Source organism: Chiloscyllium punctatum, chromosome 6 (genome assembly GCF_047496795.1).
Source record: "Chiloscyllium punctatum isolate Juve2018m chromosome 6, sChiPun1.3, whole genome shotgun sequence".
In the NCBI taxonomy this organism is placed as follows: domain Eukaryota; kingdom Metazoa; phylum Chordata; class Chondrichthyes; order Orectolobiformes; family Hemiscylliidae; genus Chiloscyllium; species Chiloscyllium punctatum.
Window position 1 is genome coordinate 33578145 of NC_092744.1, and position 24024 is coordinate 33602168.

Genomic DNA, 24024 nt, shown 5'->3' on the forward strand with positions numbered 1-24024 from the left:
TCTGTTCCCTGGACGTGCAAACCAATCTTTCATTTCTCTCACAGTTTTGTCTGGCTTGCTTCATGTACACAGTTAACATGCACTAACTCTTTATTTTAGCCCACATTTACAACAATGACTATCGTACATTTGTAATAAAATGCATCTGTAAGTTCGTACTCTACTCTGCTTACTGGGTCTGAGTCTAAATTAGCACAAACATGTTGGTTGGCCATCGTTCTCCACTTTCAATCACTAATTTCCAAAACCACCTTAACCAGAACATGGATTGATGTTTTGAATGTATTCAATTCATTAAAGATGGAATCCAATTGAAGTGACTGTACAATTTTGCGTACTGACTTTGATCAGGGTTTCAACATGTATTATCAGAACGTGTAACAAAATCTCTTTTCAGAAATGTGGATATCACTGTTCCTTTTGCAGCTGTGAATCTGAGCCGAGCAGTGCTGTGAAACTTACTATTAATGATAATGTTTGAAGGATTTGAAATGTTTTCCAAACCATCAGTTTGCAATAGATGCAAGAGAGAAATTTCTGATGCTTCTTAGTTCCTGTCGATACCAAACTGAAACCCGTTGTTCAGGTCGGTGTGAACTTACCTGTTATTGGCGGAGTGGAGGTCTGTGTACTTGTGCGTTCGGATGTAGCTGCTGGAGGAGTCGTGGATGTGGAGGTTGGTCTTGTAGTCGTTGATGGTATAAATGTTGAAGATGATTCAGTAGGAGCAGTTGTTGGAACACTTGATGTACCTGTGCAATAAAAAACAAAAATTTGCTTTTAATTACAATCTTGATTGAACCATAACTGCCCCACGCAATGTGACATTGTTACATTTTCAGCTGAATTTGTTCTGTAAAACAGTTAATCTGTGAAAAATGCATGTTCATTTGAGCTGTTGCATTCGGAGAGTTCAGACGTAACGTTTTCACTTAAAAACAAATGATTGTGTCCATGAAGCAGGTTAGTTTTGTCAGATCCTAGAATGTAGTAACCAATCCTTCCGTTTGCTCTGAATATTACACACATTTGTCCAGAGGCAGAACTAATGTGCATTAACACTTCAAATTGGCCCAGCAATGATTATCATGCATTTGAACTAAAATGCACCCATTGTATAATGTTGCTCCTCTCTTTATTGGAACTGCGGTTAACGTTTGTCAACATGTTGCATGGCCATTGCTCTCCACTTTCAATCAATAATTTCCAAAACTAACTTTACTAGAACATGGGTTGATGGCATTGAATCTAATCAATTCATTAATGATTGGACCAGTTGTTGTGACAAGACTACATTGTCCACTGATTCAGATCAGGGTTTCGACATGTATTTCAAGAATATGTCATGACATATTATAAAATCTCCTTTAAAAGAAGAGGTAGGTAATTACGGTGTTTCCAGCTGTGATTCTGAGGCAAAAATTCATTTTACTGGAAGTCTGCATACCTGTTGGTTCTGATGTACTTGGTGGTGGATTTGTGGATGTGGAGGTCGGTATTGTAGTTGTTGATTGTACAGGTGTTGAAGATGATTCAGTGGTTGTCGATGTAGAAACACTTGATGTACCTGTGCAATAAAAATCAAACTTTAGACATGATTTCCAACACAACATGACTCTTAACATAGCCATCTAATGTCAGAAAGTTAAATTCTAAGTCAAATTTGGAATGCCTGCGAACCATCTGTAAATGGGTTAATGCATTTGTAGCTGGTACATTGGGAAAGTCACTAAATTAAAACTTTCAGTAAAATAAAATATTCTGTAAATCTACAGGTTAGATTCATCTGTTCCCTGGACGTGCAAACCAATCTTTCATTTCTCTCACAGTTTTGTCTGGCTTGCTTCATGTACACAGTTAACATGCACTAACTATTTTAGCCCACATTTACAACAATGACTATCGTACATTTGTGATAAAATGCATCTGTAAGTTCGTACTCTACTCTGCTTACTGGGTCTGAGTCTAAATTAGCACAAACATGTTGGTTGGCCATCGTTCTCCACTTTCAATCACTAATTTCCAAAACCACCTTAACCAGAACATGGATTGATGTTTTGAATGTATTCAATTCATTAAAGATGGAATCCAATTGAAGTGACTGTACAATTTTGCGTACTGACTTTGATCAGGGTTTCAACATGTATTATCAGAACGTGTAACAAAATCTCTTTTCAGAAATGTGGATATCACTGTTCCTTTTGCAGCTGTGAATCTGAGCCGAGCAGTGCTGTGAAACTTACTATTAATGATAATGTTTGAAGGATTTGAAATGTTTTCCAAACCATCAGTTTGCAATAGATGCAAGAGAGAAATTTCTGATGCTTGTTAGTTCCTGTCGATACCAAAGTGAAACCCGTTGTTCAGGTCGGTGTGAACTTACCTGTTATTGGCGGAGTGGAGGTCTGTGTACTTGTGCGTTCGGATGTAGCTGCTGGAGGAGTCGTGGATGTGGAGGTTGGTATTGTAGTCGTTGATGGTATAAATGTTGAAGATGATTCAGTAGGAGCAGTTGTTGAAACACTTGATGTACCTGTGCAATAAAAAACAAAAATTTGCTTTTAATTACAATCTTGATTGAACCATAACTGCCCCACGCTTTGTGACATTGTTACATTTTCAGCTGAATTTGTTCTGTAAAACAGTTAATCTGTGAAAAATGCATGTTCATTTGAGCTGTTGCATTCGGAGAGTTCAGACGTAACGTTTTCACTTAAAAACAAATGATTGTGTCCATGAAGCAGGTTAGTTTTGTCAGATCCTAGAATGTAGTAACCAATCCTTCCGTTTGCTCTGAATATTACACACATTTGTCCAGAGGCAGAACTAATGTGCATTAACACTTCAAATTGGCCCAGCAATGATTATCATGCATTTGAACTAAAATGCACCCATTGTATAATGTTGCTCCTCTCTTTATTGGAACTGCGGTTAACGTTTGTCAACATGTTGCATGGCCATTGCTCTCCACTTTCAATCAATAATTTCCAAAACTAACTTTACTAGAACATGGGTTGATGGCATTGAATCTAATCAATTCATTAATGATTGGACCAGTTGTTGTGACAAGACTACATTGTCCACTGATTCAGATCAGGGTTTCGACATGTATTTCAAGAATATGTCATGACATATTATAAAATCTCCTTTAAAAGAAGAGGTAGGTAATTACGGTGTTTCCAGCTGTGATTCTGAGGCAAAAATTCATTTTACTGGAAGTCTGCATACCTGTTGGTTCTGATGTACTTGGTGGTGGATTTGTGGATGTGGAGGTCGGTATTGTAGTTGTTGATTGTACAGGTGTTGAAGATGATTCAGTGGTTGTCGATGTAGAAACACTTGATGTACCTGTGCAATAAAAATCAAACTTTAGACATGATTTCCAACACAACATGACTCTTAACATAGCCATCTAATGTCAGAAAGTTAAATTCTAAGTCAAATTTGGAATGCCTGCGAACCATCTGTAAATGGGTTAATGCATTTGTAGCTGGTACATTGGGAAAGTCACTAAATTAAAACTTTCAGTAAAATAAAATATTCTGTAAATCTACAGGTTAGATTCATCTGTTCCCTGGACGTGCAAACCAATCTTTCATTTCTCTCACAGTTTTGTCTGGCTTGCTTCATGTACACAGTTAACATGCACTAACTATTTTAGCCCACATTTACAACAATGACTATCGTACATTTGTGATAAAATGCATCTGTAAGTTCGTACTCTACTCTGCTTACTGGGTCTGAGTCTAAATTAGCACAAACATGTTGGTTGGCCATCGTTCTCCACTTTCAATCACTAATTTCCAAAACCACATTAATCAGAACATGGATTGATGTTTTGAATGTATTCAATTCATTAAAGATGGAATCCAATTGAAGTGACTGTACAATTTTGCGTACTGACTTTGATCAGGGTTTCAACATGTATTATCAGAACGTGTAACAAAATCTCTTTTCAGAAATGTGGATATCACTGTTCCTTTTGCAGCTGTGAATCTGAGCCGAGCAGTGCTGTGAAACTTACTATTAATGATAATGTTTGAAGGATTTGAAATGTTTTCCAAACCATCAGTTTGCAATAGATGCAAGAGAGAAATTTCTGATGCTTCTTAGTTCCTGTCGATACCAAACTGAAACCCGTTGTTCAGGTCGGTGTGAACTTACCTGTTCTTGGCGGAGTGGAGGTCTGTGTACTTGTGCGTTCGGATGTAGCTGCTGGAGGAGTCGTGGATGTGGAGGTTGGTATTGTAGTCGTTGATGGTATAAATGTTGAAGATGATTCAGTAGGAGCAGTTGTTGAAACACTTGATGTACCTGTGCAATAAAAAACAAAAATTTGCTTTTAATTACAATCTTGATTGAACCATAACTGCCCCACGCAATGTGACATTGTTACATTTTCAGCTGAATTTGTTCTGTAAAACAGTTAATCTGTGAAAAATGCATGTTCATTTGAGCTGTTGCATTCGGAGAGTTCAGACGTAACGTTTTCACTTAAAAACAAATGATTGTGTCCATGAAGCAGGTTAGTTTTGTCAGATCCTAGAATGTAGTAACCAATCCTTCCGTTTGCTCTGAATCTTACACACATTTGTCCAGAGGCAGAACTAATGTGCATTAACACTTCAAATTGGCCCAGCAATGATTATCATGCATTTGAACTAAAATGCACCCATTGTATAATGTTGCTCCTCTCTTTATTGGAACTGCGGTTAACGTTTGTCAACATGTTGCATGGCCATTGCTCTCCACTTTCAATCAATAATTTCCAAAACTAACTTTACTAGAACATGGGTTGATGGCATTGAATCTAATCAATTCATTAATGATTGGACCAGTTGTTGTGACAAGACTACATTGTCCACTGATTCAGATCAGGGTTTCGACATGTATTTCAAGAATATGTCATGACATATTATAAAATCTCCTTTAAAAGAAGAGGTAGGTAATTACGGTGTTTCCAGCTGTGATTCTGAGGCAAAAATTCATTTTACTGGAAGTCTGCATACCTGTTGGTTCTGATGTACTTGGTGGTGGATTTGTGGATGTGGAGGTCGGTATTGTAGTTGTTGATTGTACAGGTGTTGAAGATGATTCAGTGGTTGTCGATGTAGAAACACTTGATGTACCTGTGCAATAAAAATCAAACTTTAGACATGATTTCCAACACAACATGACTCTTAACATAGCCATCTAATGTCAGAAAGTTAAATTCTAAGTCAAATTTGGAATGCCTGCGAACCATCTGTAAATGGGTTAATGCATTTGTAGCTGGTACATTGGGAAAGTCACTAAATTAAAACTTTCAGTAAAATAAAATATTCTGTAAATCTACAGGTTAGATTCATCTGTTCCCTGGACGTGCAAACCAATCTTTCATTTCTCTCACAGTTTTGTCTGGCTTGCTTCATGTACACAGTTAACATGCACTAACTATTTTAGCCCACATTTACAACAATGACTATCGTACATTTGTGATAAAATGCATCTGTAAGTTCGTACTCTACTCTGCTTACTGGGTCTGAGTCTAAATTAGCACAAACATGTTGGTTGGCCATCGTTCTCCACTTTCAATCACTAATTTCCAAAACCACCTTAATCAGAACATGGATTGATGTTTTGAATGTATTCAATTCATTAAAGATGGAATCCAATTGAAGTGACTGTACAATTTTGCGTACTGACTTTGATCAGGGTTTCAACATGTATTATCAGAACGTGTAACAAAATCTCTTTTCAGAAATGTGGATATCACTGTTCCTTTTGCAGCTGTGAATCTGAGCGAGCAGTGCTGTGAAACTTACTATTAATGATAATGTTTGAAGGATTTGAAATGTTTTCCAAACCATCAGTTTGCAATAGATGCAAGAGAGAAATTTCTGATGCTTCTTAGTTCCTGTCGATACCAAACTGAAACCCGTTGTTCAGGTCGGTGTGAACTTACCTGTTATTGGCGGAGTGGAGGTCTGTGTACTTGTGCGTTCGGATGTAGCTGCTGGAGGAGTCGTGGATGTGGAGGTTGGTCTTGTAGTCGTTGATGGTATAAATGTTGAAGATGATTCAGTAGGAGCAGTTGTTGAAACACTTGATGTACCTGTGCAATAAAAAACAAAAATTTGCTTTTAATTACAATCTTGATTGAACCATAACTGCCCCACGCAATGTGACATTGTTACATTTTCAGCTGAATTTGTTCTGTAAAACAGTTAATCTGTGAAAAATGCATGTTCATTTGAGCTGTTGCATTCGGAGAGTTCAGACGTAACGTTTTCACTTAAAAACAAATGATTGTGTCCATGAAGCAGGTTAGTTTTGTCAGATCCTAGAATGTAGTAACCAATCCTTCCGTTTGCTCTGAATATTACACACATTTGTCCAGAGGCAGAACTAATGTGCATTAACACTTCAAATTGGCCCAGCAATGATTATCATGCATTTGAACTAAAATGCACCCATTGTATAATGTTGCTCCTCTCTTTATTGGAACTGCGGTTAACGTTTGTCAACATGTTGCATGGCCATTGCTCTCCACTTTCAATCAATAATTTCCAAAACTAACTTTACTAGAACATGGGTTGATGGCATTGAATCTAATCAATTCATTAATGATTGGACCAGTTGTTGTGACAAGACTACATTGTCCACTGATTCAGATCAGGGTTTCGACATGTATTTCAAGAATATGTCATGACATATTATAAAATCTCCTTTAAAAGAAGAGGTAGGTAATTACGGTGTTTCCAGCTGTGATTCTGAGGCAAAAATTCATTTTACTGGAAGTCTGCATACCTGTTGGTTCTGATGTACTTGGTGGTGGATTTGTGGATGTGGAGGTCGGTATTGTAGTTGTTGATTGTACAGGTGTTGAAGATGATTCAGTGGTTGTCGATGTAGAAACACTTGATGTACCTGTGCAATAAAAATCAAACTTTAGACATGATTTCCAACACAACATGACTCTTAACATAGCCATCTAATGTCAGAAAGTTAAATTCTAAGCCAAATTTGGAATGCCTGCGAACCATCTGTAAATGGGTTAATCCATTTGTAGCTGGTACATTGGGAAAGTCACTAAATTAAAACTTTCAGTAAAATAAAATATTCTGTAAATCTACAGGTTAGATTCATCTGTTCCCTGGACGTGCAAACCAATCTTTCATTTCTCTCACAGTTTTGTCTGGCTTGCTTCATGTACACAGTTAACATGCACTAACTCTTTATTTTAGCCCACATTTACAACAATGACTATCGTACATTTGTGATAAAATGCATCTGTAAGTTCGTACTCTACTCTGCTTACTGGGTCTGAGTCTAAATTAGCACAAACATGTTGGTTGGCCATCGTTCTCCACTTTCAATCACTAATTTCCAAAACCACCTTAACCAGAACATGGATTCATGCCTTTGAATTTTTTGAATGTTTTGAATGTATTCAATTCATTAAAGATGGAATCCAATTGAAATGACTGTACAATTTTGCGTACTAACTTAAATCAGGGTTTCAACATATGTTATCAGTACGTATAACAAAATCTCTTTTCACAAATGTGGATATCACTGCTCCTTTTGCAGCTGTGAATCTGAGCTGAACAGTGCTGTGAAACGTATTATCAATGGTAATGTTTGAAGGCTTTCAAATGTTTTCAAAGCCATCAGTTTGCAATAGCTTCAAGAGAGAAATTTCTGATGCTTCTTAGTCCAAACAGAAACCCGTTGTTCAGCTCGGTGTGGACTCACCTGTTATTGGTGGAGTGGAGGTCTGTGTACTTGTTGGTTCTGATGTATCTGCTGGTGGAGTCGTGGATATCGAGGTTGTTGTTGTATTCGTTGATGGTATCAATGTTGAAGATGATTCAGTAGGAGCAGTTGTTGCAACACTTGATGCACCTGTGCAATACAAAACAAAATTTTGCTTTTAATTACAATATTGATTGAACCATAAGTGCCCCACACAATGTGACATTGTTACATTTTCAGCTGAATTTGTTGTTTCTCAAAGTCAGTCTGTGAAAAGTGAAGTTCATTTTTAGCTGGTGCATTTGGAGAATTCAGACGTCTTTCCCACCTTCCTCCATGTGCAGAATTAATGTGCTTTAACACTTCAATTTGGGCCAGCAATAACTCCCATAAAATTGAGTTAAAATGCATCCATTATCTCACATTGGTCTTCTCTTTATTTGGTCTGTGGTTAAATTTTGTCAAACATTTTGCATGGCCTTTGTTCTCTACTGTTGAGAGTGCGTTGCTGGAAAAGCTCAGCAGGTCAGGCAGCATCCGAGGAGCAGGAAAATCAATTTGTCCACCTGGAGCCCTTCATCAGGAATGAGGCTGGAGCCTTGGGGATGGAGAGGTAAGTGGGATGGAGGTGGGGCTGGGGAGAAGATCATTGAGAGTTCAACAGGTGGATGGAGGTGGGGTAAAGGTGATAGGTCGGAGAAGAGTGTGGACTGGATAGGTGGGAAGGAAGATTGATCGGTGGGAAGGTCATAAGGGTGGTGCTGAGCTGGAAGGTTGGAACTGGGATAAGGTGGGGGAAGGGGAAATGAGGAAACTGGTGAAGTCCACATTGATGTCCTGGGATTGAAAGATCCCAAGGCGGAATATAAAGCGTTCTTCCTCCAGGCATCGGTTGGTGAGGGAGTGGTAGTAGAGGAGGCCCAGGACCTGCATGTCCTTGGCAGAGTGGGAGGGGGAGTTGAAGTGTTTAGCCACGGGGTGGTGGCCTGGAGATGTTCTCTCAAGCGCACTGCGAGAAGGCGTCCAGTCTCCCCAGTGTTAAGGAAACAGCATCGGGCAACGGATACAATAAATGACATTGGTGGATATGCAGATAAAACATTGATGGATGTGGAAGGCTCCTTTGGGGCCTTGGATTTAGGTGAGGTGGAGGGAATGTGGCGCATGTTTTGCAAATCCTACGGTGGCAGGACTAGGTGCTAGGAGGGGAGGGTGGGTTGTTAGGGGGCGAGGTCCTGACCAGGTAGTCGTGGAGGCAATGGTCTTTGCATAAAGCAGATGGAATGAGGAGGGAAATATATCTCTGGTGATGGAGTCCGTTTGTAGGTGGCAGAAATGTTGGCGAATGATGTGATGTATACGGAGGTTGGTGTGGTGTGGTTTGAGGGCAGAGGTGAGGGACATGGATGAGATGTGTTGGAGGGCATCTTCAACCGTGTGGGAGGGGAGATTTCAATCTTCAAAGAAAGAGGCCATCTGGTGTGTTCTGTGGTAAATTGGTCCTTCTTGGAGCAGATGCAGCAGAGGCAGAGGAATTGGGTACACAGGATAAAAATTTTGCAGGAGGTAGCTGTGGGAGTTGGTGGGTTTGTAAAAAATGTCAGTGTTGAGACGATCCTCATGGATGGAGATGGAGAAGTCTAGGAATGGGAGAGAGGTGTCCGATGTGGTCCAGGTGAATTTAAGGTTGGGGTGGAATGTGTTGGTGAAGTTGATGAACTGCTCAACCTCCGCGTGGGAGCACGAGTTGGCACCGATGCAGTCATCGATGTAGCGGAGGAAGAGGTTGGGAGGGGTGCTGGTGTGACTCCGGAAGATGGACTGCTCCACGTAGCCAACAAAGAGACAAGCATAGCTGGTGCCCATACGGGTGCCCATGGTAACCCCTTTGGTCTGGAGGAAGTGGGAGTATTAGATGGAGAAATTGTTGAGGGCAAGGACCAGTTCAGCCAAAAGAATAAGAGTGTCAGTGGAAGGCTACTGGTGGGGATGTCGGAGAGAAAGAAACAGAGGCAGGACCAGGCCAAGAGGATGGAGGTGTAGAGGGACTGGATGTCCATGGTGATGATGAGGCATTGGGGGTCAGAAAATGGAAGTCTTGGAGGAGGTGGAGAATGTGGGTGGTGTCCTGAACGTACGTGGGAAGTTCCTGGAACACGGAATAGGACAGTATCGATGTAGGTGGAGATGAGTTTGGTGGGGCAGGAGCAGGGCTGAGATGATGGGTCAGCCGGGGTAGTCAAGCTTGTGGATCTTGGGTGGGCAGTAGAATTGGGTGGTGTGGGGTTCCCAGACTATGAATTAGGAAGCTGTGGGTGAGAGATCCCCTGAGGTAATGAGGTTTTGTATGGTCTGAGAGATGATGATTTGGTCATGGTCGAGGGGGCGGTAGGAGGAGGTGTCTTTGAGTTGGCGTCGGGCTTCAGCGATATAGAGGTCAGTGCGCCAAACTACCACTGCATTCCATTTTTCCGCTGGTTTGATAATGAAGTTGGAGTTGGAGTTGGAATAAAGGGAGTGGAGGGCTGTGCATTGTGAGGGTGAGAGGTTGGAGTGGGTGAGGTCGTTGGACAGGCGAAGGTGGTTGATGTCATGGCATCAGTTTGAAATGAAGAGGTCAAGGGCAAGTAGCAGGCCAGCATGGGGTGTCTAGGTGTATGGGATGTGTTGTAGGCAGGAGAAGGGGACTTCGGTGGGAGGGCAGGTGTCTTGGTTGTAAAAGTGGGCACAGATGCAGAGGCAGCGGAAGAAATGCTCAAGTCGCAGTGTGTGTCAAACTCATTAATCTGGGACTGTAGAGGGATAAAGGTGAGGCCTTTACTGAGGACTAACCATTTGTCCTCAGTGAGGGAGAGGTCTGGGGGAATGGTGAAGACACGGCAGGCTTGAGAGCTAGGACCTGGAGTGAGGTTGGAGTTCGAGGTGGGAAGGGGGCTAGGACCTGGAGTGGGGATGGGGTTTGATGTGGGATGGAGCTAGGACCTGGAGCAGAGCTGGAGTTTGATTTGGAATAGGAGCTAGGACCTGGAGTTGGGCTGGAGTTTGAGGTGGGACAGGTGCTGGGACCTGGAGGGAGCTGGGGTTTGAGGTGGGACAGGTGCTGGGACCTGGAGGGAGCTGGGGTTTGAGGTGGAATAGGTGCTAGGAGCTGGAGTGGGGCTGGAGTTCGAGGTGGGAAGGAGGCTAGAACCTGGAGTGGGGCTGGAGTTTAGGTGGGAAGGAGGCTAGAACCTGGAGTGGGGCTGGAGTTTAGGTGGGAAGGAGGCTAGGACCTGGAGTGGGGCTGGAGTTTGATGTGGGAAGGGGGTTAGGACCTGGAGTGGGGCTGGAGTTTGATGTGGGAAGGGGGTTAGGACCTGGAGTGGGGCTGGAGTTTGATGTGGAATAGGAGCTCGGACCTGGAGTGGGGCTGGAGTTTGATGTGGGATAGGAGATAGGACCTGGAGTGGGGCTGGGGTTTGATGTGGGAAGGGGGTTAGGACCTGGAGTGGGGCTGGGGTTTGATGTGGGATAGGAGCTCGGACCTGGAGTGGGGCTGGGGTTTGATGTGGGATGTGAGCTTTGTACCCCTAGGTGACCTCCTACAGGTAGTTCATGTGGTAACTGTAACACCTCCTGTCTGCAAGCTACCAGCAACACAATCTGTTGCACTTTGGCCTATTTCTCCTCTGCATGAACCTGCCGTGGTCTCCATTTCCATCTTAGGATTCTATCTTTCAAATAATAACTCTCCGAATTCTCTGCCTCCTTTTCGGAGCACACATTCACATATAGTTTTTTTTCATCTTGTGCTGTTGCAAATCTCTTAGTCTTTCAGAATTAAACACTTCTATCTGACCCTCTGTCTGTTCAGGTTTTTCCTGCACCATTACGTCAAACGTGGTATCCGCTAACTGAATTTCAACTCCTTCATCTCTCTTTACTTTTCGCTTTGTGCTATGATTTGTGATTGTGGGATCTGGTTACCAGACAGTCTGGGAAAATACCAGGATATTTCTGTTTTAACTCCTCAGTTTCTTGGTCTTCCTTGGGCTTCTCCACAACAAGGAGTCTCACTCCCACCTTGGATTCTGCCAAATCATTCCCAAGAACAAACTGAATTCCTGGAACTGATACTCTGTCAATCACTCTCACTGTAACTTGCCCAGTCTTGAGTTGGCACTCCAACCTGATCTTACATTAGGGAATGCTAAATTTCTGTCCTTCTATCCCACAAATTATGACATTCTCAGATAACAGATCAGAAAGAGTGCATATTCGCTCATCTCTTACTATCAATGACTGATTAGATCCTGTATCCCTCAAAATTATAACTGCCAGTCATTCTCCCCCTGTTCTTTCTGAGTAAACTTTATCCACAGAGGTGAATTCTTTGTAGAGATCAGGTACTAACTCCATATCCAGCCCTGGCCTAGGCTGTGCACTCTCCTGCAGCTCCTCGGCTCTTCTCAGGGTGTCCTTTACTACCTTCACAAATGCTTCTTTACCACATCTATTCCCACAGCATCTTTCTTTAATGAACAGCACTGTGACTTTACATATCTCACTTACCACAGTGGAAACACCTGAGGCCTTTCACCTCCTGTCCACTCTCTTGGGCTTCTTTTTTATCCTGTGGTAAATTCTTACCAGTGCTCCCTACTCTTGGTTTCTTCCCTTCTCCCATCTTCTATCCCTCACAGGATGAAATTCTGGCCGGAAGCGTGTCTTATGCACCAACATGTCCTCATCTCCTAATTCTGCTGCCCTTCTCACTTCCCTAACTTTCTGTTCCTCCACGTGAATTCTTACCATCTCTGGAAGTGAGTATTTAAACTCCTCCAGCAGAATAATCTCTCTAGGTCCTATCTATTTTCAAAGCATGCACCCTTCAATCAAAATGACTCTGTTTAATTCTTTCAAACTCAACATAAGTCTGACCTGGTTTCTTCTTTGTGTTTCTGAACTGGTGTCTATATGCTTCTGGTACCAATTCATTAATGCTTAAAATAGCCTGTTTGACCCTTCATCTGACAGTGTGGCAAATACCCCACCATCTCTGCCTACCAGTTTAGTCTGAACTAGCAATACCCGTAAATCCTTGGACTGCTCCATCTGCCTATCCAATTTTTCAAATCAAATAAAGAAGGCTTCAACATTTTTCTCATTAAAATGTGGCAGAGCTTTGACATTTATATATATATCACTACCTTCTCTTTTAATCTCCATCCTGTTAACCTGACTTTGGTAACTAAGTCACAACTTCTCAAGTTCAAATTCTCTCTCTTTTTGTCTCTCTCTTTCTTCTCTCTCTCTGTTTGCTCAGCTAAGAACCTCCTCTCTCGCTCTCTTTCCTCTCTCCCTCTCATTTTCCACGCTCTCTCTTCTCTCTCTCTCTCTTTTTATCTTCTAACTCCATTTTTTTCAATTGCAACTTTAGTTTTTCTACCTTTACTGCACTTGGCTGTTTCTCGGACACACCGAAGGGTTTGAGTAATTCCCTGACAATTTCAGCTTTACTTTTGTCTTTTTCTTGAATGTAATTCAAGACGGAGGACAGGAAAGATTTCTGGCTGTAAGAGCTGCTCCTTTTTTTAAGGTATTTTAGGTGTTGAAGGTGATTTCCTCAAATTCCAGGAGCATCAATTACTGTTTTATATGCTGTTGCATTGTTTTGGAACTTTGGGAAAAAAAAAAGTCAAAACAACAGCAATTTGAAAGGGAGAGGAGCAGTCAAAGGAAGCACATGGTGAGGACAGTGCAGGAGAGAGAGAGAGAGAAAGAGTGAGAGAGAGAGAGAGAGACAGCCTGCACAGTTACTGCCTTTGCTGTTTGAAATCGTGTATCGCTGGACATCGGAGTGCATCTGGGAAAAGTAACAAACAATGAAATTCACAACTACTCTTGGAGGAACTGTTGGGTGAAGTTCACAGCACAGAATCAGATAATTTAACTGTTGTTTTAAGTCTGTCCAAGAGAAAGGCTGCAGAAGTGAGTATAGTGGATTCTTTCTTGATTATATGTTTTTGGAGATAAGTCTCATGATTAAACTTAAAATATAAGCTATAGCTATTAATTTAACCTGGGGCAGTGTTTGTAGAGGAATAAGACAATGTTATTTTCTGGGTCTGTGAAGGAGCAAAAATGGCCTTTGCAGTGATATATACTTCTTGTCAGGTGTGGGAGTTTAAAGAGAGTTTAAGGGTTGCTGTGGATTATATCTGCCATAAATGCTGTTGGATGCGAATCTTATCAGATCGCGTGGATCAGTTGGAGAGACAGATAGAAGCGATGAGGAATTTGCAACAGCAACGGTATGTGATGGATGGCAGTTATAGGAAGGGGGGAAAGTCTCAGATACAGTCACATTGATGGGTTAACTCTAGGAAGGGTGAGAGAGATCGGCACCTAGGGCAGGAGTCTTTTGTGGATATACCCATTTCAAACAGGTATGCTGTTTTGGAAAATGTAGGGGGTGATGGATTCTATAGGAACATAGCACAAACAGCCAAGTTTCTGGTATTGAGACTGGCTCTAATGCAACGAGGGGTACGTCAGCTTCCAAGAGATCAATTGTGTTAGGAGATTCTGTAGTCAGAGGTACAGACAGACATTTCTGTGGCCAGCAGAGAAAAAGCAGAATGGTGTGTTGTTTCCCTGGTGCCAGGATCAAGGATGTCTCAGAGAGAGTGCAGAATGTTCTCACGGGGGGGAGAGGGGCCAGCAGGAGGTCATTGTCCACATTGGAACCAACGACATTGGAAGGGAAAAGGTTGAGACTCTGAAGGGAGATTACAGAGAGTTAGGCAGAAATTTAAAAAGGAGGTCCTCAAGAGCAGTAATATCTGGATTATTCCCAGTGCTATGAGCTAGTGAGGACAGGAATAGGAGGATAGAGCAGATGAATGCATGGCTGAGGAGCTGGTGTATGGGAGAAGGATTCACCTTTTTGGATCATTGGAATCTCTTTTGGGGTATAAGTGACTGTACAAGAAGGACAGATTGCACCTAAATTGGAAGGGGACTAATATACTGGCAGGGAAATTTGCTAGAACTGCTTGGGAGGATTTAAACTAGTAAGGTGGGGGGGTGGGACCCAGGGAGATAGTGAGGAAAGAGATCGATCTGAGATGGGTACAGCTGAGAACAGAAGTGAGTCAAACAGTCAGGGCAGGCAGGGACAAGGGAGGACTAATAAATTAAACTGCATTTATTTCAATGCAAGGGGCCTAACAGGGAAGGCAGATGAACTGAGAGCATGGTTAGGAACATGGGACTGGGATATCATAGCAATTACAGAAACATGGCTCAGGGATGGGCAGAACTGGCAGCTTAATGTTCCAGGATACAAATGCTACAGGAAGGATAGAAAGGGAGGCAAGAGAGGAGGGGGGAGTGGCATTTTTGATAAGGGAAAGCATTACAGCTGTGCTGAGGGAGGATATTCCCAGAAATACATCCAGGGACGTTATTTGGGTGGAACTGAGAAACAAGAAAGGGATGATCACCTTATTGGGATTGTATTATTGACCCCCGAATAATCAGAGGGAAATTGAGAAACAAACTTGTAAGGAGATCTCAGCTATCTGTAAGAATAATAGGGTAGTTATGGTAGGGGATTTTAACTTTCCAAACATCAACTGGGACTGCCATAGTGTTAAAGGTTTAGGTGGAGAGGAATTTCTTAAGTGAGTGCAAGACAATTTTCTGATTCAGTATGTGGATGTACCTACTAAAGAAGGTGCAAAACCTGACCTACTCTTGGGAACTAAGGCAGGGCAGGTGACTGAGGTATCAGTAGGGGAGCACTTTGGGGCCAGCGACCATAATTCTATTTGTTTTAAAATAGTGATGGAAAAGGATAGACCAGATCTAAAAGTGGAAGTTCTAAATTGGAGAAAGGCCAACTTTGATGGTATTAGGCAAGAACTTTCGAAAGCTGATTGGAGGCAGATGTTCGCAGGTAAAGGGACGGCTGGAAAGTGGGAAGCCTTCAGAAATGAGATAACAAGAATCCAGAGAAAGTATATTCCTCTCACGGTGAAAGGGAAGGCTGGTAGGTAAAGGGAATGCTGGATGACAAAAGAAATTGAGGGTTTGGTTCAGAAAAAGAAGGAAGCATATGTCAGGTATAGACAGGATTGATCGAGTGAATCCTTAGAAGAGTATAAAGAAAGTAGGAGTATACTTAAGAGGGAAATCAGGAGGGCAAAACGGGGACAAGAGATAGCTTTGGCAAATAGAATTAAGGAGACTCCAAAGGGTTTTTACAAATATATTAAGGACAAAAGGGTAACTAGGGAGAGAATAGGGCCCCTCAAAGATCGACTGAAGAAAGTGAGGACTGCAGATGCTGGAGACCAGAGTTGAAAAATGTGGTGCTGGAAAAACACAGCAGGCCAGGCAGCATCCGAGGAGCAGGAGAAGCGATGTTTCGGGCATTAGCCCTTCTTCAGGAATGAGGCTGGTGTGCCAAGCGGGCTGAGACAAAGGGTAGGGGGGAAGGAATTTGGGGGATGGGCACTGGGAATACAATAGGTGGAAGGAGGTGAGGGTGATAGGCTGGGGGGGGAGGGGAGAGGGGGGATGGGGCGGAGAGGTCAGGAAGAAGATTGCAGGTCAAGAGGGCGGTGTTGAATCCAGGGGTTGGGACTGAGATAAGGTGGAGGGAGGCAAAATGAGGAAGCTGGAGAAATCTACATTCATCCCATGTGATTGGAGGGTTCCTAGGCTGAAGATGAGGTACTCTTCCTCCAGGCATCGTGTGGTCAGGGTTTGGCAATGGAGGAGGCCAAGGACCTGCATATCCTTGGTGGAGTGGGAGGGGAGTTAAAGTGTTCAACCATGGGGCGGTTGAGTTGGTTGGTGAGGGTGTCCCAGAGGTGTTCCCTGAATGCTCCACAAGTAGGTGGCCTGTCTCCCCAATGTAGAGGAGACCACATCGGGTGCAAAGGATACAGTAAATGATGTGTGTGGAGGTGCAGGTGAATTTGTGACAGATATGGAAGGATCCTTTGGGGCCTTGGAGGGAGGTGAGGTAGAGGTGTAGGCACAAGTTTTGCATTTCTTGCGGTTGCAGGGGAAGGTGCCAGGAGTGGAGGTTGGGTTGGTGGGGTGTGTGGACCTGACGAGGGAGTCACGGAGGGAGTTGTCTCTCCGGAACACCGATAGGGGTGGGGAGGGAAATATATCCCTGGTGGTGGAGTCTGTTTGGAGGTGGCGGAAATGACGGAGGATGATATGATGCTCTCCACAGCATCTCCTCCATTCCCCTCACCTCTGCCCTTGAACCCCGCCCCTCCAATCGCCACCAGGACAGAACCTCACTGGTCCTCACCTTCCAACCCACCAACCTCCGGATACATCGTATCATCCTCCATCATTTCCGCCACCTCCAAACAGACCCCACCACCAAGGATATATTTCCCTCCCCTCCCCTATCAGCGTTCTGGAGAGACCACTCCCTCCGCGACTCTCTCGTCAGGTCCACACCCCCCACCAACCCAACCTCCACTCCCTGCACCTTCCCCTGCAACCACAAGAAGTGCAAAACTTGCGCCCACACCTCCCCCCTCACCCCCCTCCAAGGCCCCAATGGATCCTTCCACATCCGTTGCAAATTCACCTGCACCTCCACACACATCATTTACTGTATCCTTTGCACCCGATGTGGCCTCCTCTACACTGGGGAGACAGGCCGCCTTCTTGCGGAATGTTTCAGGGAACACCTCTGGGACACCCGCACCAACCAACCCAACCGCCCTGTGGTTGAACACTTTCACTCCCCCTCCCACTCCGCCAAGGACATGCAGGTCCTTGGTCTCCTCCATCGCCAGACCCTGACCACACGACGCCTGGAGGAAGAGCGCCTCATCTTCCGCCTAGGAACCCTCCAACCACAAGGGATGAATGCAGATTTCTCCAGCTTCCTCATTTCTCCTCCCCCCCACCTTATCTCAGTCCCAACCCCCGGATTCAGCACCGCTCTCTTGACCTGAAAACTTCTTCCCGACCTCTCTGCCCCACCCCCTCTCCGGCCTATCACCCTCACCCTCACCTCCTTCCACCTATCGTATTCCCAGCACCCCTCCCCCAAATTCCCTCCCCCCTAAACTTTATCTCAGCCCGCTTGGCACACCAGCCTCATTCCTGAAGAAGGGCTTATGCCGGAAATGTTGATTCTACTGCTCCTCGGACGCTGCCTGGCCTGCTGTGTTTATCCAGCACCACATTTTTCAACCCCTCAAAGATCAGCAAGGCGGCCTTTGTGTGGAGCCACAGAAAATGGGGGAGATGCTAAATGAATATTTTGCATCAGTACTTATTGTGGAAAAGGAGATGAAAGACATAAACTGTAGGGAAATAGGTGGTGACATCTAGCAAAATGTCCAGATTACAGACAAGGAAGTGCTGGATGTCTTGAAACAGTTAAAAGTAGATAAATCCCCAGGACCTGAGCAGGTGTACCCGAGAACTCTGTGGGAAGCTTGAGAAGTATTTGCTGGGCCTCTTGCTGAGATATTTGTATCATTGATAGTCACAGGTGAGGTGCCGGAAAACTGGAGGTTGGCAAACGTGGTGCCACTGTTTAAGAAGGGTGTTAAAGACAAGCCAGGGAACTATAGACTAGTGAGCCCGACCTCGGTGGTGGGCAAGTTGTTGGAGGAAATCCTGAGGGACAGGATGTACATGCATTTGGAAGGGAAAGGACTGATTAGGGATAGTCAACATGGCTTTGTGCGTGGGAAATCATGTCTCACAAACTTGATTTAGTTTTTTGAAGAAGTAACAAAGAAGATTGATGAGGGCAGAGCAGTAGATGTGATCTATATGGACTTCAGTAAGGCGTTCGACAAGGTTCCCCATGGGAGACTGATTAGCAAGGTTAGATCTCATGGAATACAGGGAGAACTAGCCATTTGGATACAGAACTGGCTCAAGGGTAGAAGACAGAGGGTGGTGGTGGAGGGTTGTTTTTCAGACTGGTGGCCTGTGACCAGTGGAGTGCCAGAAGGATCGGTGCTGGGCCCTCTACTTTTTGTCATTTACATAAATGATTTGGATGCGAGCATAAGAGGTACAGTTAGTAAGTTTGCAGATGACACCAAACTTGGAGGTGTAATGGACAGCGAAGAGGGTTACCTCAGATTACAACAGGATCTGGACCAGATGGGCCAATGGGCTAAGAAGTGGCAGATGGAGTTTAATTCAGATAAATGCGAGGTGCTGCATTTTGGGAAAGCAAATCTTAGCAGAACTTATACACTTAATGGTAAGGTCCTAGGGAGTGTTGCTTGAACAAAGAGACCTTGGAGTGCAGGTTCATAGCTCCTTGAAAGTGGAGTCGCAGGTAGATAGGATAGTGAAGAAGGCGTTTGGTATGCTTTCCTTTATTGGTCAGAGTATGGAGTGCAGGAGTTGGGAGGTCATGTTGCGGCTGTACAGGACATTGGTTAGACCACTGTTGGAATATTGCGTGCAATTCTGGTCTCCTTCCTATCGAAAAGATGTTGTGAAACTTGAAAGGGTTCAGAAAAGATTTACAAGGATGTTGCCAGGGTTGGAGGATCTGAGCTACAGGGAGAGGCTGAACAGTCCTGGGCTGTTTTCCCTGGAGCATCAGAGGCTGAGGGGTGACCTTATAGAGGTTTACAAAATTATGAGGAGCATGGATAGGATAAATAGGCAAAGTCTTTTCCCTGGGGTCAGGGAGTCCAGAACTAGAGGGCATAGGTTTAGGATGAGAGTGGAAAGATATAAAAGAGACCTAAGGGGCAACATTTTCACGCAGAGGGTGGTATGTGTATGGAATGAGCTGCCAGAGGATGTGGTGGAGGCTGGTACAATTTCAACATTTAAGAGGCATTTGGATGGGTATATGAATAGGAAGGATTTGGAGGGATATGGGCCGGGTGCTAGCAGGTGGGAGAAGATTGGTTTGGGATATCTGGTTGGCATGGACGGGTTGGACCAAAGGATCTGTTTCCATGCTGTCCATCTCTATGACTATGACTAAAACCAAGTCTAACCTATTTGCAAATTCTAACAGTATAGACTTTTTCTTTCCTTCTGAACTTTGTTGGCAAATGTGAGGATCATCTTCAAATCCAAGAACCTCCTTAGGAGTTTTAGGAGCCTAATATCTCATTTTTAATTTAATCAACCACAAGTCACTGAAATTGAACAAATTGCCTCACCTACGTTTTATTTAAAGATCTATGCTATGAACATGCAAGTGTTTAAGTCTGCTGGAATTTTTTATGCTGGCAAATCTATTCAAATCTGTCGAAACCAGTTCAAATCCTGATGACAAGTCACCAAACTGTTACAACATGGGTTAAACCTTCCTACTTAATTTACATTGGCAACACAGAAAAGATTTATTCTGTGCAGTAATTTGTGATGTTTTGAGATGCCATAAACTACTTAAAGTAAAAATTAACAACTTTATTTCTTAAAATAGAACAGAATAATTAACTAACAACTATTTACAACTCCTTCCTTTAACCTATCTTTTATCTTCCCTTCTATAATACGGTCTGATAAAACCACCTGATTAATATTTACCAAAAATTCAAGTTTTCAAAACCAGCCAGCTGTCGAATCTTCTATTTGGATCTTCCTGTGTCTTCCTTTCTTGTTCTGTGCGATTATGCTTCACAGGTCACGAATTGATAAAGGTAACTTTAAGAGAGCTATTTTTCCAGCAGTCTCTTCATATTGGTAGCATGGCAGTTCTCCTCCTAACTTTAATTATCCCTGGTCTTATACCAGTACAGCATTGGATTGTGTCATTGGTTTTTAAGATTGTCAATATACTAAATTCAACTTGTTTGGAGTTTAGGATTTTTGGGGGTATAATTGAAACTGATTGGCCAAATTTGAATCTGTTTTTGTCTCCAGGCAACCAGCTACCCTAGCTACCCCAGCAGCTGGACCACATGTTACACTGTATCATAGTCAGAACACTTGGTGCTGTCAGGTAGTTTTGTTAGGCTTTAACTCTTTTCATTACAAATGAAGCCATTTGTGAAAGAGTTTTTTGCATTTGTAGCTGGTACATGCGGTTAGTTAGTATACTAAAGCTTTCGAAAAAACAAAGTATTCTGTCCATCTAGCAGATTAGATTCTTCTGCTCCCCGGATGTGCAAACCAGTCTTCCAGTTCTCTCTCAGTTTTTTACAGCCTCCTTCATATGTACAGTTAATGTGCACTAACTCTTAACTTTCGCCAACCTTTACAACAAGGACAATCGTGCATTTGAGATAAAATGCATCAATAAGTTTATACACCACTCTGTTTATTGGGGCTGAGCCTAACTTTTTGTCACACATGTTGCACGGCCATTGTTCTCCATTTTCAATCACTAATTTACAAAATCAACTCCACCAGAACATGGTTTGATGTCGTTGAATCCATTCAATTCATTAAAGATGGGACCAGTTGAAGTGACTACAGAATTTTGCGTCCTGACTTAGATTAGGGTTTCAACATGTATTTCAAAAATGTGTCATGACTTATAACAAAATCTCATTTCGTAAATGTAGTTAGCCGCTATTCCTTTTTCAGATCTAATTCTGAGCGACATGTCCTGTGACCCTTACTGTCAATGATAATATTTGAATGATTTCAGATGTTTCCCAAACCATCAGTATATAAACCTGCATTAGAGAAATGTCTGATGCTGATTAGCTCCTGGTGCTACCGAACTGAAACCAGTTGTTCAATGTGGCGTGGACTCACCTGTTATTGCTGGAGCGGAGGTCTGCGTACTTGTTGGTTCGGATGTATCTGCTGGTGGAGTTGTGGATGTGGAGGTTGGTATTGTAGTTGTTGATGGTACAGATGTTGAAGATGATTCAATATGAGCAGTTGTTGAAACACTTGATGTACCTGTGCAATACAAAACACAATTTAGTTTTTAATTGCAACATTGACTGAATCATAACTGCCCATGCAATGTGATCATGTTATGTTTTCAGCAGAATTTGTCATTTATGACAGTCAGTCCATGAAAAGTGAAGTTCATTTGTAGCTGGTGCATTCGGAGAGTTTGTACGTAATGTTTTCACTTAAAAATAAATGATTGTGTCCATGAAGCAGGTGAGTCTTGTCAGTTCCTGGGATGTACTAACCAATCCCTCAGTTCCCTCTGGGTTTTTCCCACATTTCTCCATGTGCAGAATTTCAATTTGACCCAGCATTGACTCATGCATTTGAGATAAAATTGAATTGTCACGTGTATCAAGGCACAGTGAAAAGCTTTGTCTTGCGAGCAATCCATTATAAAATGTTGCTCCTCTCTTTACTGGAACTGCAGTTAACTTTTATCAACATGTTGTATGGTCATTGCTCTCTACTTTCAATCAATAATTTACAAAACAGAACATAAGTTGATGTCATTAAATCTATTCAAGTCATTAAAGATGGGACCAGTTGTTGTGACAACACAATTTTGTCCACTGATTCAGATCAGGGTTTTGACATGTATTTCAAGAATACGCCATGACTTATAATAAAACCTCTCTTTAAAAAAGAGGTAGGTAACTACTGCTTTTCCAGCTGTGATTCTGAGGCAACAAGTCACATTACTGGAAGTCTGCATACCTGTTGGTTCTGATGTACTTGGTGGGGGATTTGTGGATGTGGAGGTTGGTATTGTAGTTGTTGATTGTACAGGTGTTGAAGATGATTCAGTCGGAGTAGATGCAGAAACACTTGGTGTACCTATGCAATAAAAATCAAAATTTATTCTTGATTCACACATACACTGATTCTTAATTAAGCCATGTCACGTTGGCAATTTAAATTCTGAGTCACATTTGTTATGCCTGACAGCCACTCTGTGAAAGAGTTAGTGCATTTAAAGCTGGCACATTCAGACAATTTTGATGTTAATGTTTGAAAGATTGGAAATATTTTTGAATTTTCAGAACACAGTTGCTCCTACAGACCAAAGTCTGATGCTTATTAGTTCTTGTTTTTATCGACATGGAAAGAGTGGATCAGTTTGGAGTGGACTCACTTCTTATTGGGTGGACTGGAAGTCTGCATACCTGTTGGTTCTGATGTACTTGTTGGTGGATTTGTAGATGTGGAGGTTGGTGTTGTAGTTGTTGATTGTACAGACACTGAAGATGATTCAGTAGAAATAGATGTAGAAACACTTGAAGCAACTGTGCAATAAAAATCAAATTTAGACTTGATTCCCAACATAACCTGACTCTTAAGTGAGCCACAGAATGTCAGCAAGTTAAATTCTGAGCCAAACCTGTTATGGCTGACAGCCAATCGTGAATGAATTAGTGCATTCATAGCTGGTACATTCGGACAGTTACTACAGCAAAGTTTTCACTAAAATGAAAATGTCCATCTAGCAGGTTGGATTGTTCTCTTCCCAGGATGTGCTGACTAATCCTTCAGTTCTCTCTCAGCTTTTTCTAGCTTGCTTCATGTGCACAGGTAATGTGCACTTACTCTTAAATTCAGCCCACTTTTACAACAATGACTATCGTGTATTTGAGATAAAATCCATCGATAAGTCTATATTCTTTATTTTGGGCTGAGCATAAGTTTTATTAAATATGTTGCTTGGCCATCATTCTCTACTTTCATACACTAATTTCCAAAACCAAATTAATCAGAACATGGATTGATGTCTTTGAATCTATTCAATTCATTAAAAATAGAATCCAGTTGAAGTGACTGCAGAATTTTGCATACTGACTTAGGTCAAGAATGTCTCATGACTTCTTTAAAGTCTCTTTAAAGAAATGAGTTTGGTCACAGTTGCTTTTCCAGATGTGATTCTGAGCCAACAAGTCCTGTCACCCTTAGTATCAATGATCGTGTTTGAATGATTTCAAATGTTTCCCAAACCATCAGTATACAATAGCTGCAACAGAGAAATGTCTGATGCACATTAGTTCCTGTTGCTACCAAACTGAAACCCGTTGTTCAGTTTGCCGTAGTCTCACCTGTTATTGGCGGAGTGGAGGTCCGCGTGCTCGTTTCTGATGTATCTGCTGGTGAAGTTGTGGATGTCAAGGTTGTTGTTGTAGTTGTTGATGGTACAGGTGTTGAAGATGATTCAGTAGGAGCAGTTGTTGAAACACTTGATGTACCTGTACAATACAAAACAAAATTTTGCTTTTAATTACAACATTCACTGAATCTTAACTGCCCCATGCAGTGGAATTATGTTTAATTCTGAGTGGAATTTCTTATTTATGACCATCAGTCCATGAATGAGTTGATGCATTGTTAGCTGATACACTACCAGCCAAGATTTCACCAACAACAAAATAT

At 42.5% G+C, this 24024-nt stretch overlaps 1 protein-coding gene across 1 annotated transcript in view; it reads right to left on the reverse strand.

Moving 5' to 3' along the window:
* Positions 1 to 24024, reverse strand: part of LOC140478647 (uncharacterized) — a 106305-nt gene that overhangs the window by 79621 nt on the left and 2660 nt on the right. The window contains exons 2-14 of the mRNA XM_072571863.1: positions 23694 to 23840; positions 22773 to 22892; positions 22324 to 22443; positions 21460 to 21609; positions 7738 to 7887; positions 6790 to 6909; positions 5945 to 6094; positions 5010 to 5129; positions 4165 to 4314; positions 3229 to 3348; positions 2384 to 2533; positions 1448 to 1567; positions 603 to 752 (exon numbers count right to left, since the gene is read on the reverse strand). Of these exons, the coding sequence (XP_072427964.1) occupies positions 603 to 752; positions 1448 to 1567; positions 2384 to 2533; positions 3229 to 3348; positions 4165 to 4314; positions 5010 to 5129; positions 5945 to 6094; positions 6790 to 6909; positions 7738 to 7887; positions 21460 to 21609; positions 22324 to 22443; positions 22773 to 22892; positions 23694 to 23840 (1767 nt within the window). The remainder of the gene's footprint in view (positions 1 to 602; positions 753 to 1447; positions 1568 to 2383; positions 2534 to 3228; positions 3349 to 4164; positions 4315 to 5009; positions 5130 to 5944; positions 6095 to 6789; positions 6910 to 7737; positions 7888 to 21459; positions 21610 to 22323; positions 22444 to 22772; positions 22893 to 23693; positions 23841 to 24024) is intronic.